The following is a 17,350-nucleotide window of genomic DNA, read 5'->3' on the forward strand; positions in this document are numbered from 1 at the left end:
CCCTCGAGAATACAACTGCAGGCATAAAGATTAAACATGGAAACAATATTATAAACAATCTTCATGGTGATGGCCAGTAGCCTACCAGAACTTCAATCTCTTATAGACGTTATTGTAGAATATAGCGAGAAATTCGTCTTTCATATGAATACTTCTATTGGTTTTCTCAAAAATACAAAGGAACGCCATCCTAAGACTCCATGGAGAGATCAATGATTAAATTGGAACTCTCATCAGTCAGCCTTTTTTTATTATTGTTTTTTATGAATTTCATACTTGAAAGAGATGCTTCACACAAGTATGTAGAACAGAACTTAGCTTTCAATCTCGATGCAACTTTAACTATAATTGGATACTTTTCTATGGGGACTAGAGGCCAGACATTTTCATTGGCATTTTAGATACAGGTCATTCTGAAAATCAAACTTCTCTTTCAACGACAGCCTCATCTACACCAAAATGTTTTACAACACAAGCTGAAAAATCTTCTTCGTCGATATATACAAAGGGAAAGTTAACGAACTGTACCACAATCAATAAGCATTTAAAAACTTGGGACTCGTTGATCAAATTGTTGTCTTAAATCTGAAAGAATTTCCACGTATTCTTGGTTATTGCTGGTGTGTTGTGGAGGATTTTGTTTGTCAACGATCTACTCCAGACTAGGAAATTGCTTGAATTCAATCTGGGTTATATTCTTTTCCTACTACTCGAGCTTTTTTGAAAATGATGTTACATCTGAAATCATTCCAACGATGTTCTTATCTTTGCCTTGAAGCTGCAAGTTTAAACTATTTCACTTTTCAGTTATATCAGTAAAAAAGGAAAAATCTTGTAGCCATGTGGGATCTTCCAATTCGATGAGATGCACACCCTAACCACTGCAGGTAGCAACTCTTTGAAACGTTGCATAACTCTACCTCTACTAATCCAACGAACGAACTAAGGGATTAAAAAGTTTTATACGCCTAACCTAACTTAACCTCCATAAGCAGGGGGTAACCTCTTTACGCCACTGCTTAAACTGAAAATTATATCCAATTTGTCGAATTAGTATACGAAGACGCTAAGCAACTGAAATTCTAAATAAAATACATTGCAGTAGTCTAAACAACAGATGTAGCTAATTACGAAAAAAGCATATATAAACTTAATATGGTCTTGTTATTTTCAACTTTGAATAAACTTTAGTTTCATTTAGGAGAAGAACGAAACTTGTGAAAGCAAAGAAAGGAGAAGGTAAAATGAAAATATTAGATGGAATAAACAAAGACGTCAAGCAAGAAGATTTATTATAACTTCATTGTATGGAATGAAGACTTGTTTGAGAAAAGTTTGAGAAGGAAAACAGAGAAAAAGAAGCCAATTAATCGCCTACGCGCTCTATAAGATTGTTCAATACATTCTGTCATTAAAGAAGAGCTATTAGTTTCTCGCTTTAGTTTAGTAATACGAGGGTTGCTCCTTAAGTTCTGAAATAAGCAAATACTCCGATTGAGGTTCCTCTAAAACATGTGATTTGAACGCATCAATCGCTTCTTCGGGTGTAAAAAAAACGTTGACTTCGCAATTTATTCTTGATCTACGGGAATAATAAGAAATCAATGGGTACCAAACAAGGACTGTACGATGGGATGAACCATCAATTCGATGTTTTGACTGTTCAAAAACGTTTTTGTTTGAACTGATGTTTAAGTCTTAGTGGAGAAAGATGTCCAGTTATTCCGGAAAAACATTTGCTTCGTGCGTGAACAACTTTTGTTGGATTTGGCTCGTGGGAAAGACCCATTATACGACAACTGTCACGATCTTTTGAAGCACTACGATTGAATTTTCTCAGCATTTCTTTGCACCAATCGACAGAGCTTTTTCGAGCGATTGTTAAATTATACGGTATCCAATGCGAACAAACATTTTTTACAGCCGAATGTTCATGCAATATTGAATTTATGTAAGTGGAATTACTTGCAATTTATTGCAAGGTCAATATATTTCATAGAGTGAAATGAACAAGAAAAAAGTGATGTGAAAACTGGAATCATTTTGAAACGAGCATTTCGGAAAACCCACGCAAGCAAATTTTCAGAACAACAGTCCCGTATACATATCGATTCAGCTCGTCGTGAAGGACCCTGTACATTTTGTGACTGGATCAAAGAATATCGATAAACTGGATTCAAAAAATGATCGTCAGTTTGTTGAGAAAAGCCATTATGATTTGCCAAAAGATTTTAAAAATAAAAAAATAGCCAAAAACAAAAGAATATTTGATTATGAAGACAGCGATCAATTTGTAGAGACTGTTACAAGCCCGTAAGAAACATGGTTTTTTAACATCTTGATTGATTCTGCGATAAGTAACATTGAATCGAGATTTATGTCTTTAGCTAAACGTTTTGAAAATATGACTTAAACAACTTGTTATTGTTATTAGAATAAATTATTTAAAGAATACTATGGGTCAAGAAAGCCTTTCAGCTTTGACAGTCTCAGTAAAATCAAAATTAGAAAATTTTTGTTCCTTTAATTATTTCTTTTTTTTTCATTTTTGTTTAATGTTCCACAGAAGTATGAATAAAAGTTTTGGTAATTATCTGGATAGGGTTATACCCTTCCGATTTCGTTAAAATTTCATTCACATAATCGCTTGGTGAAAGATTGAAATATTTTATTACATTGTTGTATATTCGGACCCTGTCCGGTATGTATTGACAATCACAGATATGCTCTGGAGGAGGTCCTAAACAGAAGAGTCAAAAAAAAGCGACTGGCACTCTCCCGCCAAATCTTTCGTTCTGCTCGGAGTCAATCAGCTTTGTCAGTCTTACGCAAGCTTTGATAACGCGAGAAACGTTTTCTTAATTTTTGTTCCGATACTCTAATTTATACTAAATGGATACTGCAGTAAATCGTGATCTTTTTCTTGAAAAGTTAAATGCTTTAAACGAGCAGACAATTGTTTTTATTTTTCTCCAGAAAATATTTTCTGAAGTGGTTTCTGCTAAAATTGAATGCAACACACCTTTGGATTACAGACGATTAAAACGTTTTGATGTTTTAAAAATTAATGATAAAGAGAAGTTAATTGCACCATTAAAACCAGGGGAAACGAACATACAGTATTATGTTACCAATGAAGAATTGTACAGTATACTACATGAAACTCACACCAGAATAGGCCACGGAGGAAGAATACGTATGCTTAAAGAGTTGCAAGCTAAATACAAAAATATCACATATGAAGTTGTAATGTTGTATTTAAATTTATGCAAACAGTGTCAAATGAAATACAGTGCACCTAAGAAAGGTATTGTTGTGAAGCCGATGGTTAGTTCTGAATTAAACTCAAGATGTCAAGTTGATCTGATAGATCTGCAGTCAAACAGAGATGGCGAATATAAGTTCATAATGGTGTATCAACATCATTTAACTAAGTTTGTCCGGCAACGACCTTTGAAAACTAAAAGAGCTGAAGAAGTTGTGCATAATGTTCTTTCAATATTTTTAACATTTGGTGCACCAGCAATATTGCAATCAGATAATGGTAGAGAATTTAGTAATCAAGTCATATCCCAAATATGCGCTATGTGTAAAGATGTTGAAATAGTTCATGGAAAGCCTCGTCACAGTCAAACACAAGGCTCAGTGGAAAGGGCCAATCAGAATATACAGAATATGCTAACTGCATGGATGAACGATAACGATAGAAATAAATATATGTAAAGTGCGGAAATCATCCCTTCACATAGTTTTTCAGCTTTGAAGTTCCAGAAAAAGAAAAATAATTTATACATCACAGTTTAGCTTCGCATGTCTTCATTACTTAATGATGACATCATGTATCATAAAATTTACAGAAAATTTAGTCTAGTTTGCTTACATACGATTATCGTTAGCAAATCTATCAATATTTGTTTTTTTTATTCTTGTTTGACCATGAAAAAGATAAAATTCTATGCATTTTTGTGTATTGCTGTATATTGATTGATATTCTATCAATGTTCTTAGTTAAAATTAATGGTTAGGTTAAGTTAAGTTAGGTTAGCTTAGGTTAGGTTCATGTGAAGTGATGCTCGCTAAGAGCGGTACCGCACACGTCGGGACACCTTTCTATGAAGATTTTCCCACCCACACCAAAAAAAAAGTTATGTAAGACTTGCGAAGCTAAACTATGATGTATAAATTATTTTTCTTTTTTTGGAACTTCAAAGTTGAATAAAAAACTGTTTAATTTCAAGTGATTTTTATTTTATATTTCGTCCTTCTTGAACCATCAGTGGGCCTCGCGAAATGTACTTGCCCACATTAAGTTTAGGTCTGTGCAGGTAAGAATTATAACGTTTTGGGAGTTGTTAGTTTTAAGATTCAACTACGTAATTTAAATACGATTTAGGGAATTAGTTGAATAGATTAAAACGGTTATATACTATCGCATGTTCACTTCAGCGCCTAATCGAACTTCGAACCGAGATACAAATGTTTTGAATTGTATGCATCGCCTTTACACCGAATCACAATTAAACGGACTGCTGTAGAAGGTAAAATAACACGATGCTTTCTAAATCTTGTCCCACATAGCTTCAAATCCTATTCTCCGGAGATAATTTCTATCTATTTTATTTTTATCTCATCTTAACGAATTGTCTTCTGCTTATGTTATATTTATTAATGTTATGGCTTCATTGATCTAATTTGTATGTGGATATCTATTCTTTTATTAAGTTTTTATTCAGTTAGACAAAGAAAATCGAATTATTGGAGTGAATGAACATGTAGTAGCGGTTGCGGGACAAAATACTAGGACAGTGTTCAACAACAATCAATATTTCATAAATATGCACGGCATTCATACTAAATGAAAAATAATGTTTACTCTCCGTATGAAACATCTAACAAACCGTCAGTCCACATGGACTCATCATCTCCATTGTTTACTAATGAAAACATCGAATCGTAAACATAAATGCATTTCTACGAAATTTATTGCGATTGGCGTTACTTGATGAGATTAATTTAATTCATAAATTTCTTCAAATGAATAGAAATATGGCGTTCTTTAGACCATGGACTTCGAAATTCGTAGATAATAATTTCTCAGGTAACTGAAAACCAGTGAAAAAGTTATCAAAATATAAGTGAAAACAAAGCTGTGGATATCTTCGGCATAAGCGAAGCTTTCGCAATGAGTATGTAAATAATTTGTTCGAAATATTCCTGCCAGACAGTCTGCGATAAGCAGTGGCGACGTTTGGTGAAATTATTTGCGTCATATAAAAGACTACCGAAGTTCTAATAGACGAAAGGGGTACAAAAAGGGCTCAGTACACGTCTGGTATCCTGTTTAAGCCAAACTCCCTTACAGGCAGGTACATTTTACTCGTCTTTTTACAATTTATAATTTAATATTCAGTTGTAGCAAGTTAACGAGGTATAATCATGTGCTTAGGAAAAATAAGATTGTCTCATAATATTTTTATGTGTAGTATTTTTCTTACCATTACTTATTGCGTGGTTTCGTTTCAATAATAATCAATACGCGTGCGCCGTTTAAAGTCACCGCGCGCTTTTGTTTTGTTGCTTATTATTATAAGGGTAAAATAAATATTAAAACAAATGAATAAATTCATCAAACATAGTGTAATGAAGAAGAAAAAGATTCAACGAAAAAGAAGCCCTAAATAGCTTATCGAAAATATGACTAAATCTACATAAGTTACGGTTTTACATATTGCGGAGACGAGTCTTGTCCTACCCCAAAATATCTTGTGTGCGGAGAAACCTCAGTTAAAAAATCGATGGTGACCAGTAAACAAAAACTTAACTCGTGCGGTTTTTTTTTCAAAATTTGTAAGTTTATTTAAAAAAACATGTACAATAGTATTATTCAAAGTATTGCCCATTTGAAGCTTTGGTCTTTTCCCACCTTTCTGGCAATTTGTGGATCCCATCCCAAAAGAACTGCGCTGGCTTGGCAGCCAATAATGAGCGTTCTGCATCGATCGGAACAAATGGTAGAACAAATGGTGCAAGGTCTGGGCTATAAGGCGGGTGAGTTCTTAAACGGAATAGCAACGTGGGTCATCTAAGTTGGAATTTCTGGAACCGTTGGCGACATTCATACTGAATATACTGTTTACACCACCACTACACCAACACTAACAATTATACTGTCTGGCGCGTGTCGATATATAGTTATCGTCTTCAGAGACTGAAGGTAAACTAAAACATCTTGACTCACCTGTTTTATACTAAATTTTCAAACCAATAAGCCACCTCCCGCGAAAAATTAATTCCAGCGGGAAAAAACTCCTTGGCGGGAATATTCATGTTTATTCTTTGACTATTAAACTAAAGAGTGGGCTGTAAGGAATTGGCTCTTTGTCCCTATTTACAACTCACCAAGGTCTTAATGAAACTACCGCAGCCAGAATGAAGAAGCGACGAGACCATGCGATAAAAAGTTTGGTCTGGAGGAAGGCAAATTTCAAAAGACGTACAAGATGTTGTATTGGTTAAAGTTTCAAAAGAACATACCTCTGAATTGTCTGGTGCTGCATGTGCATTTCCTACGGTATGTAGACTGTGCAAGTGCTAGGAAATCATTGCTTTCAAATGGGTACAAGCAATCCACTCAATTTTATGTATCGTGATCTGGACATTTGCTTGTCTTTACAGATGAAAAAAACATTCAAGTCGTTCAATGGTGGACGTGTTCGTGTTTACAGACCACCAAATTCAAGATTCAAAGAACAATATGTTGATGCAGACAATAAATCCGGTAAATTTTCAGTGAATGTTTGGTTATCAATCGAAAGTTTACTTCAATATTTATATTGCCATCGGCGAATCAAAATTATGATTCTATTTACCAACATGATAACTGTTTTGTCCACATCTGTCCTTCTCCTCCTCCCATTATTCTTCAAAGGATGAAGAGACACTATTTATATTTGATTCCGCATCTTTTCGGCATGATTCAGTCTCATATTTATTAAGGATATTGTTTGGTCTACCCATCTAGCTATAGATCTGCCTTTTGGGCATTTGCCTTCTACTTTTCTTTCCATGATTAATCGTCCATTATCCCTGGTCTTCCTTCTAGGTACTGCAGATACATGCGGTTAATTCTGGTTAGCAGCCTTGTACGTGGACCAAGAAAACCTCTATTCGGTTTTTTAACCTAACCTAACCGCCCGCATAATTCAACAGTAATAATTTATTGAAAAATTAATTTTTTTCCTATCTTTTGATTGTACAGGTTGTCTCTATAAAAGTTACGGATTATTAACCATTGGGCATGAGCCTTCCCTGGCTTTTAGTTAGTAGTTCAGAATTATTTATTTCGTCAAACACACGTACGTAATCATCCAATTAATGTTCGAATGTATAATTCAGAAAATACACTTAAATATAAGTTCTGATCTTATAAATCAGAAACGAGAAGTCGTATGATGTCACTCTCGAATTTTTTGCATCAAGAACGTCCCGTATATAGTAGTGGTTAAAATATAGTATTCAACACGCGATTAATAACTGTTACCCACACGTATATGGCTGAATCTTTGAATTAAAGAAGGACTTTCAAGCAATTATTTATCCATATTCTTTGGTTTGCTATTATAGGGACTATATTATTATCAAATTTAATGGATTGGGGAGTAGGTACAAAAATGTTTAATTCAGTTAGAATATCGAATCCCGTTTCTTTTATTATATCCGGAAGTAGCATGTCAAAATAATTTATTTCACATCGCTTCCCACGTGTGCATATTTTTCATATGTCTTGTAAATCACATCGCCCCTTCAACGTCAACTTTTATTATCATATACTTTCTTGGAAACTGGCGTATCTTGTTTTATTTTCCTTTTCACATTCATATTTTTGTAGTTCAGTTCGATGTTATACTTTTAGTTTCAAATTTGACACATCCTGTATAAATAGAATCCTGTTCCAAACTTTGATTCAAAAATAGAATATAGATCTCGAATAGCACAAAAAAAATACAACATTCGAACCTAAAAATCTTTATTTTCATACCGAACCGAGCTAATTTTTGTAAATATAAATATCATTAATTTGAAGGAACGGCTGTGATTGAAATGTTTTCCTATCTCCTTTGCGTGCCTCCTTGATAATTGGAACCGAACAGAAATTTACTGTCAGAGAAGGATTATGTATTATACTTCAAAGTCCAAAGCTGGATAATGACTGAAACGTCAAAACAAGCAATGATAAATGACATATGGAGTCGAAATTACAAAATATTTCTCGAAACTAATTCCGGATATAAGTCAAAGTTGATTCGGCGAATAAATAAATTTGCTAAATAGAATATGGAAAAAAAATCCACGATAAAAACAATCATCCTACCTCAATACCTCACCAACGCACGAAAGTCTCACAGGATCTTCCGAAAATAATTAAATTTCCACGAAGTACTTTACGTATCACTAAATATAGCGATTTAATGAGAAACCGACAACTCCTACAATGACATATTCACTAGATAATGACATAAAACATAACCGCACATTTCTAGGGAATTCTTTGTTTTACTTGGTAATTTTTGACTGGCACTCCGTTACCGAACGAATAAACTGCCGTAACGAGGAGTGACTACCGAACCATCTCGAAAAGTTATTGATCGCGCGCTCTCTCCTGCTTGCAATGAGCAACGGCAGGGACAGCGAAGCGGCTCTGACATTAGTACGGGAGCATGCTACAACTGGGTCATTAGTAAGAAGGAATATAATCAGGGATGAATTTATCAATCAAAATATTGTCGTTTGAAAGTATATTCAATTTCCAGACTATTCAACACGGATAGACAGAATTATTTTAATTTAATAGAATATCGAAATCACTAAAACGAGTGCTTACCAAATGAGGTGGTACGTTGCCATATTTTTATATACGAAAATGACAACGTTGCTTTAGATTTGCAACTGACTTTTTACAGATTTAAACTTTACAACACGCTTGTCAATGACTAACGACAATGCAATAATTCAATCAAAATATTTTGTTGATTCTGAACAATTATTGTAAATCGATTGTGCCTTATTATTTAATGGTGATGAACGGTTATTTATAATTGTAGTACTGCTCATTTCGTACCTTTCTTTGGATTTTAGCGGTAACAAACAAATAAAATCTTCGGTGTAGTTCTCATAATTTCATCGCTTTCATTACTATCAGACGTATTCGTAGATAAGGTTGAGATACAATCATATTTTGTCCAAAAAATTGACAATATAAATGACATGACATCTACTTTCATAGCATGCTACTTAAGAAAACGTGTCCTATTTTTAAAGAAATTGTCTAATATGCTGCCTATATTTAGGGATACCACTCTTTCAATCCTAAATATATCTCGCTAATGCTATAGGTTTTTATGTTTTTAGTGTGCGAACAACGCAGTCGCGCAGTCCCAGCCTTATAAAAATGACCTGGAAAAGTGGGAGTTATTTGGAATTTTTGAAATATTAATAATGAACACACTGTTTTTACTACCGCTACATCAAAAATCACATTTACACTGTCTGGCACGCGTTTCGATAACCAAGTTATCGTCTTCAGAGACTTTAGGTAAACTACCTTCTCCCGAAACAAACCTCCTTGGCAACCTCAACAATTTATTATTGGATACATTTTTTAACAATTGGAATTCAAAGTAATGGGAAAATCTCAAACAATATTACACCATTCAATCAATCAAAAACTAGTATTAATAATGTGTCGCCAGGAGCTTAAATTAAAGTCGCTTCTCACAAGTAATGACCTTAACCTGAGAACACACTGGAGAATAACACAATGCTATGTTTTGACTACCCTACTTTAAGGTGTTAAGAGCTGGACTTTGAAGGTCTCCAGCATGCGTAAGGTTCTTAAAATACCATGGACGAAATGGTGACCAACGACGAGGTGCTAAGACGAATGAACAAAAAACGAGAACTATTAACCATTGGAAAGAGAAGGAAAGCTTCCTACTTTGGCCACATTTTTAGAAATCAAAAATTTGCCCTGTTACTGCTGATCATGGAAGGGAAGATAGAAGGCAGGCGCGGCCTGGGTAGAAAAATATTTTCATGGTTGAAAGACCTTCGAGATTGGTTCCATATACGTGATGCCGTAAATCTAATACGCATGACTGAAGATCGTGAGAAATTCCAAAAGATGATTGCCAACCTTCATTAGAATGAAGCAGGTACTGGAAGAAGAATGTCAAGATTATGACTAGCAGCGTCATCGGCAATACTCGATTTTCCTCGATTCCTCGATTAAATGAGTTATGTGCTCTTTAAACCGGTTAATAACTGATCTCTTAGTCTGCCCAATATACTTCTCGTCACAGTCACCACAGCTAATTCCATATATACCAATATTTTTTGCACATTTGACATTTTATCCTTAGGATTACCCAGCAATTGTTTTAATTTAATTTATAAACCAATTTAAAACCCACTCTGCTAAATATTCCTTCCAATACTTTTGTATAAACAGGATTGAAAGGTATCAGAACAAATTTTTTTTGTTTTTCATTTTGAGTTTGGAAAAAAGTGATTTCGCATAGAGATTTCTTAAACATATATAAGATGATTAATTAACTGATAAGTGAATTAATTGATGTACTATGTACAAGTTCCATTCAGTATTTTCCTCATGACGTCAAATTTCGAAAAATATGTCAACTAAGAATAAAACTCCATCAGTCAGCAAAAGAGATTTGAATACTGTCAAAAGTTTGAGAAATAAAAATCGTTTTTACTTGAAAGCAGATAAAAGAAACAAGGTTGTTGTAATTGAAAAGAAAGATTATTTCGAAAAAGTGGACGGCTTAATCGAAACAGAACCATACACCAAAATCTCAAAGAATCCACTGAATAAAATGATTACAATTGTGGAAGACACACTTAAAAATTGTAAGAACCTTGTCACCGGTACTCTCAGGATTAAGTTATCCATAAGTAACCCAATATTATCAAAGCTCTATCGCTTTTAAAAAATTCAGGGAATGCCTATTGTGAAACAATTTGTACACCTAGTTATAATGTTTCCAGGTGATTAACGAAGGAGTTTGAAAACCTACTCATCAAACCTGAGAGTTTTTCAGTGGAGAATTCGTTAGAGTTCATCAACAAAGGGAAGACTACAGAAGATGGGGAAATTTTAATTTCCTTTGATGTAAATTATTTCCCAGCGTACCAATCCCGCAGACCTTGAGGACTTCCAGAGATCTAATAATTTGGGAGCTGATGTAATAGAAGAATATTTAGAGTTAACAAAAATATGTATGGAAAAAAACTATTTCCAGAACAATAACGAATTACAAGCAAGACGAAGGCACAGCAATTGGGCAACTGCCTATCACCGTTTAAGGCTGAACTGATCATGAGTCATTTTCCAAAGCAAATCAGTCAAGAGTTTCGCCATAATTAATACGAAGAAGGCAAACGTAGACGAATTCATTTTGAACGAATCTCAAAATATCCATCTATAAAGTTCACCTATGAAATGGAGAATAATGAACAGTTACCATTATTAGATACTTTCGTAAGTATGAAAAGTGATAGGCTAGAATTTGATGTATTTAGGAAAAAAACAACTACGTGCAGATACATCCCGGCTGATTTTTTTCATTGTATCCATCATAAGATGACCAGTCTCCAATATCTGGTACATCGGTTAATTCACTTTCCATTTACCATCGAGATACGAGGTCTGTCTATTAAATAAAGAGACTGGTTACGAAAAAGGGTTTTATTATAGAAATTAATCTACATTCTCCTTCAATATACCCCCCTCCCCTAGCTGCACAACTTTCCATACGTTTTTCCATTCATCGAAGCTGTGCTGGAAGTCTTCTTTGGTGAGTGCCTTTAGGAGCTCTGCCGTTTTTTGCTTTACCGCTTCCATCGACTCATATCGGTTCTCTTTCAAAACAGATATTTTTCTAACCTTTCAAGGAAGTATGAGCAGACCCGTTGACGCAAGAGCTTTAGGTCGGGAGTCAAATTTTTTGGCACGAGACTTTGTGTGTAATTCCTCGTGTAAAATTTTTCTTTATCGCCGTTTATAGCCTCGGCAATCATCCGGATGCTCGTTGGCGATCTGCACGTACAATTTGGTTGAATTTGGTCACTGTTTCCGGAGTTGAAACAGTCACATGGCGAACTGGGAGCTGGTTACCTCTCAAAAACACGCGCAACAGATAGAGAATTGTCCCCATAGGGCTTTTACAACAATGTATAGCACTCAGTCGAAATTTTTATTTAATTGAGCGATAAATTTGAGATTGATACGTTGCTTCTGGTTTTCGTAAAAACACGTTCGTTTCAAACCACTTATGCACAAATACTATAATAGTGACGGAAACGTGTTTTGGGACCTGCGTAGACAAGATATCTAGATACCTAACGCACTATTCGTTTTTTACCCTACTTGTCTAGGGCGCCCTCCAGGCGCGCAGTCTCGGTATTTAATAGCCACACCTCGTATACAATAATGGAAAGAACCTTTATTGAGGATGTATCTGTACTCAACGGTTATGATTGTGAATAGGTTAATTAATCATCACATATTAGGGAAATTTCTATTTGAAACCACTTTTTTCCAAACTCAAAATGAAAAACAAAAAACATTTGATACGTCTGATACCTTTCAATCAATCAAAAGGATTGGAAGAAATATTTAGCAGAGTGGGTTTTAAATTGGTTTATTCATTTCAATTCAACAATACATTAAAACAATTGTTGGGTTTTAGTTTACCTTCAGTCTCGATAACTTGGTTATTGAAACGCGCATCAGACAGTGTGTGAGTGTTGGTGTAGTGGTCGTTCAAACAGTGTGCTTAGTATGAAAGTGGAAGATGATTAATTATATAATATTATATTTTAAACTGTTTTAGAAGCCAGAATGCAAAATGAATAAACATAAATGTTTCAATTGTTTTTTACCAAAACATTCGTTTTTTAGTGTAGATTAACAAAAAAAATATCATGAACTGCGTTTGATGCTTTGTAAAAAAGTTATGAACGATTATATGCGAAGAAGTGCGTTTATGATCACATTTATAGTTATAAAACTACATGAAATATCCAGGCTAGATAATTCCCATATTTTTTTTATAAATCCGCCGTAAAAACGAAGATTTTAAAAAAAATTCATCGAAATCGGATGATGTTTCGATTTTGTAGATCCAAAAAACGAGGAGACCGCGATAGTATAAAAAGTACCTAATTATTATATTATTTATTTCATACGACGATGTTTGATTCACTTTTCATATTAAAACACTCATTTAGAGCGCAACGACGATTGATTACTACACTTTTTTGTCGCGAAATGAGTCCGTAAACCGGCCCTTCCGGCTACAATGGAATTTTAAAATTTGGCGAAAGCGCATATGGCAGGACTCGTTTGATGTTTATTTTTATATATATTTTTTTAGTAGCAGGCGGTTTATTTATTCCAAATAATTGCTAGGAAAGTCTATTTATCTATTTCTTTTGTTACTTTTTGTTCTATAACTTTGTAGATTTTTATTTAGGTGTATAAATGATTTGTGAGAACATAGTAAGTTTAGTTTTTGAATAAATAGTTGTAATGTAAAGAATGAATTAGTAAATTAGGAAATTATTCAAGTGATATTTATAAGTAAATTATTGTAAGTTAAGTGTATTGTTTAGTGAATAAATAAATTAAGAGCGTAAGTGAGCGACAGTGTTTATTAATTAACCCCACGAATAGAAAGAAATGTAAATAAATACGAAAAACGTTACATTGATTATTTCTTTTTGAAAAAGTCAATATTTGCTGATCGTATCATCTTACGATCGTATTATTTCCATCAGTGTTTGTCAAATTGCACGTCTGCTATGTCAAGTTTCTTTAAAAATTTCAAACGCTTCTCGGCTCATAATCATTGTTCTTTTTTATATTCGAACTAAGTAGAAAATGGTGGTGTGGCTAATTTTTTACGCAAAAATTTGGGTTTAGCAGTTTTATTCATCACATAAAGTCTTGATTCGAAGTAACCGTTTTTTTCTTTCGAATGGTATTCATGGTCATTTGAGCAGGTTTACACTCTAAGACGACGAAATACACTATGCCTGCAGAAGTTACACACGACAAATAAACTTTTGTGATTAAATCGTACATAAAAGTGAAAAAAAAGTTCTCATAACTTATGCCCCAACCCTCGTTAATAATATCTGCCCGAACACAATCCTCTGAATTAATATAAATAGCTGAAAACGATAAAAAAACAATTTGAACCATAATATATTTATTCAAAAAAGAAGCATGAATACAAAGCGGTTATGTCGTAAAAACAATAAAAGACTTAAACACTGTGTACATGAAATTACGTAATTGCTGAAAATTATTTCACTATATTTTTCAATTTTTCAAAATCTGTTACGGAATTACGAATAAATCTGTCAAAATCGTGAAGCTGTCAGTGACGAGCATGGCGGAAAGTTCCGTTCCAATCCGCATTGGAACGGAAATATCAGGGTCGCTAGTTTGAATGCTCCAGAGGTCACTTACAATAGAAAGGCCAAGAGACAACTATATCATAGGACTGCCACCGATACTTCGTAAAATCAATAACCGGATTTTTTTAATTGAAAATAACTGTGATAATATGCAATACCATTCCCAGAACTTTATTAATTAATTAATAAAAATGCTACCATCGTGTTATTTTGTAAAAGGTAATTGACAATACGTTCGATTGGAATCAACCATTTCATATAGTCTTTGCCAGCTATATTATGTGCTTTTTCGTACTGGAAATGTGGTAAAATTAAATACCAAAGTGTACTAACTTAATATATTCCGAGCTTTCGATGAATACATAGGTATTCGAAAGATCGGAATATATTAAGTTAGTACAGTTGAGGGTTGAATTTACCACATTCCCAATACGAAAACGCATACATATATGTACGAGGTTTGGCTATTAAATAACGAAACTACGCCCCTAGAGAGCGCCCTAGACGGGTGGGATGAAAAACGAGTATTGCGTTGGGTATCTATATATCTTGTCTACGCACGTCCCAAAACACGAACGTGTGACGAAAACTAAGAGCAACGTATCAATCTCAAATTTCTCATTAAATTGAATAAAACTATGAGGACAATTCTCTATTAGTTTTTGAGTGATGTAAGCGCTTTAGTGAGTGCCGAGAGAAAATTGAAGATTACCAGCGCCTAGGTCGCCCTGTGACTGTTTCAACTCCGGAAACAGTGACCAAAATCCACCAAATTGTGCGTGCAGATCATCAAATCAGCATCTGGATAAAGATAAAGAAACGGAATTACACAAAAGTCTGTGGAAAGTTGGTACCAAAAAATCTGACTAAAGACCAAAAGCTCAACGGGTCTGCTTAAATTTCCTTGAAAGGTTAGAAAACGGTCCGCTTTGAAAGGGACGTGATTTGAATCGATGGAAGCGGTAAAGCAAAAAAAGGCAGTAACTTGAAATGGAACGAAGTCTTCACCAGCTAAATTGTGAGATTTTTCGTATTGGGATTGTGGCAAAATTGAAAACCAAAATTATAACAGTTAGTACAGTTTGTTGTTTGATTTTGCCACAATCTCACTACGAAAACGTCTTAAGAAATTTCTGTTTCATATAGTCAAACTAAGGTCCAAGCGGTGTCTTATATACCACTTTTGATGATTTATATTTTGTCGGTGAGTGCGACAAGTTGAAACTTGCAAGTACCTGTACTGATTTGTTTTTGATTGTTATTTAGTTTGAGTGAAGTACGTTTAAGAGTCGTTTTCGTTTCAATAAATTCACACTTATGAGTTTTTGAAATGGATAAAATTAAGAAACTATCTGTCGAAACTCGTGCAAATGTAATTAAAAATACCTCGCCGCATCATGGACTACAACGGGAAAAAATATTTTTCCACCAGAAGCTTTGGCGACAGAAAACGTTCAGGACGACCTTAGATAACCAAAACTGTTCAAGAGTGGGTGAGTTTTATGATGAGTCAAAGTGTGAGGAGAAAAGTCTTTATGCGCAGGTCAAAGGAAGAACGGATGCTAGATCCATGTGTAATTCAGACTGAAAACACGAAGGGTGTTGGTTTGGTGTTGTTTTGGTGAAAGGGCGACGGAATACCTCGTTAATAACGCATTTTTTTTTTTGTAAACAATGAAAAAGAAAACAGCGTTGGACAAAGTTACGTACCCAAGCAAAAAACGCCGTGAAACGCATTATTTCTGTCTAACCTTTAAAGGGAAGCCAGCTCTTTATGTCGAAAATTGTTTTAAGAAGTTCCACGAACTATCCTATTATCATTATACACCAAACAAGGACTGTACGGCGGATAACCCATCAATTCGATGTTTTGACTGTTCAAAACGTTTTTGTTTGAACTGAAGAAAATGATCACCCGTTTTTTTGGATAACTGGACTACTATTTTATTAGAACAACGATCAATCCTGAATAATACATCAGTATTTGTTTGCCAAAAATGTGCTAAAAATCATGGAAGCTATTCGCAGAAGACGAATCAATTTATACTACGACTCTCTCTCTCTCTCAAAGTTGAGTTCAAACAAAGACAAAGAACAGTCAAAACATCGAATTGATGAGTCCTTGTTTGGCAACCAATGACTTCTCATTCCCGCTGATCAAAAATAAATTGCAAGGTCAACATTTTTCTACACCTTTAGAAGCGGTTGATGGGTTTAAAATCACATGTTTTAGAGGGACACCAAACGCATCCAAAAGTGTATTGATATCAATGGAGAATATTTTGTAAAATAATAAAGCCATATCCAATTAAAAATATTCGTTTTTATTTGTTTATTTCAAAACCTAAGTAATTCTCGTAGTCCAATTGGCATAAATACCATTGGAAAATGCCACGTTTATTTGCCCAATATCTTAAATCGTCAGATTTCGAACTTTATACTGGTCATTGTTTCCGAAGATCCGAAGCCTCTAACTTGGCAATTGCAGGCAGTTACTTGGTTACAATAAAACGTCATGGGGGTTGGATATCATCTATTGCGAAGGGCTAGATTAACAATGGTCTTAAGAAGAAAATTGGTTCAAAGTTTTATTCAAAGAGATTCCAACCATCAATATCATCTTCTGGTTTACATGATACAAACAAATCATCATCCTACAGAATTGAAGTTACTGGTGACCAAAACGTTGAACAAAACTTCGTGTCAACTGAAAATACATACGAACAATAAATATACAATCTCAGCTGAAATTTTCAGGTTATATTCAAAGCTTTCCACTTTCGTTGGCCAGTAACGTGGTTCAAATGTTTTATTCAGAGATATTTCAACCATCAACAACGTCTTCTTC

The 17,350-nt window shown here is 34.3% G+C and overlaps 2 protein-coding genes across 4 annotated transcripts in view; one reads left to right on the forward strand and one right to left on the reverse strand.

The window, feature by feature from the left end:
- LOC130892208 (hemicentin-2-like) overlaps nucleotides 1-17,350 on the reverse strand; it is a 250,325-nt gene that overhangs the window by 200,712 nt on the left and 32,263 nt on the right. Inside the window, exon 1 of one of the 3 annotated variants that reach the window (XM_057797441.1) lies at nucleotides 8,372-8,598. The exons of the other annotated variants lie outside the window; for them this stretch is intronic. The gene's annotated coding sequence lies outside the window, so the exon portion shown is untranslated. Of the gene's footprint in view, nucleotides 1-8,371; nucleotides 8,599-17,350 lie in introns of those variants that run through there. 3 annotated transcript variants of the gene reach the window in all.
- LOC130893026 (KRAB-A domain-containing protein 2-like) lies at nucleotides 2,893-3,723 on the forward strand. Its single transcript, XM_057798790.1, has one exon. It carries the CDS (start codon nucleotides 2,893-2,895, stop codon nucleotides 3,721-3,723), a length of 831 nt encoding a protein of 276 aa, XP_057654773.1.

This window comes from Diorhabda carinulata, chromosome 4 (assembly GCF_026250575.1).
Source record: "Diorhabda carinulata isolate Delta chromosome 4, icDioCari1.1, whole genome shotgun sequence".
Lineage (NCBI taxonomy): Eukaryota > Metazoa > Arthropoda > Insecta > Coleoptera > Chrysomelidae > Diorhabda > Diorhabda carinulata.

Coding starts and splice junctions, on each gene's coding strand:
- LOC130893026 (XM_057798790.1), top strand. CDS start 2,893: ATGGATACTGCAGTAAATCGTGATCTTTTTCTTGAAAAGTTAAATGCT.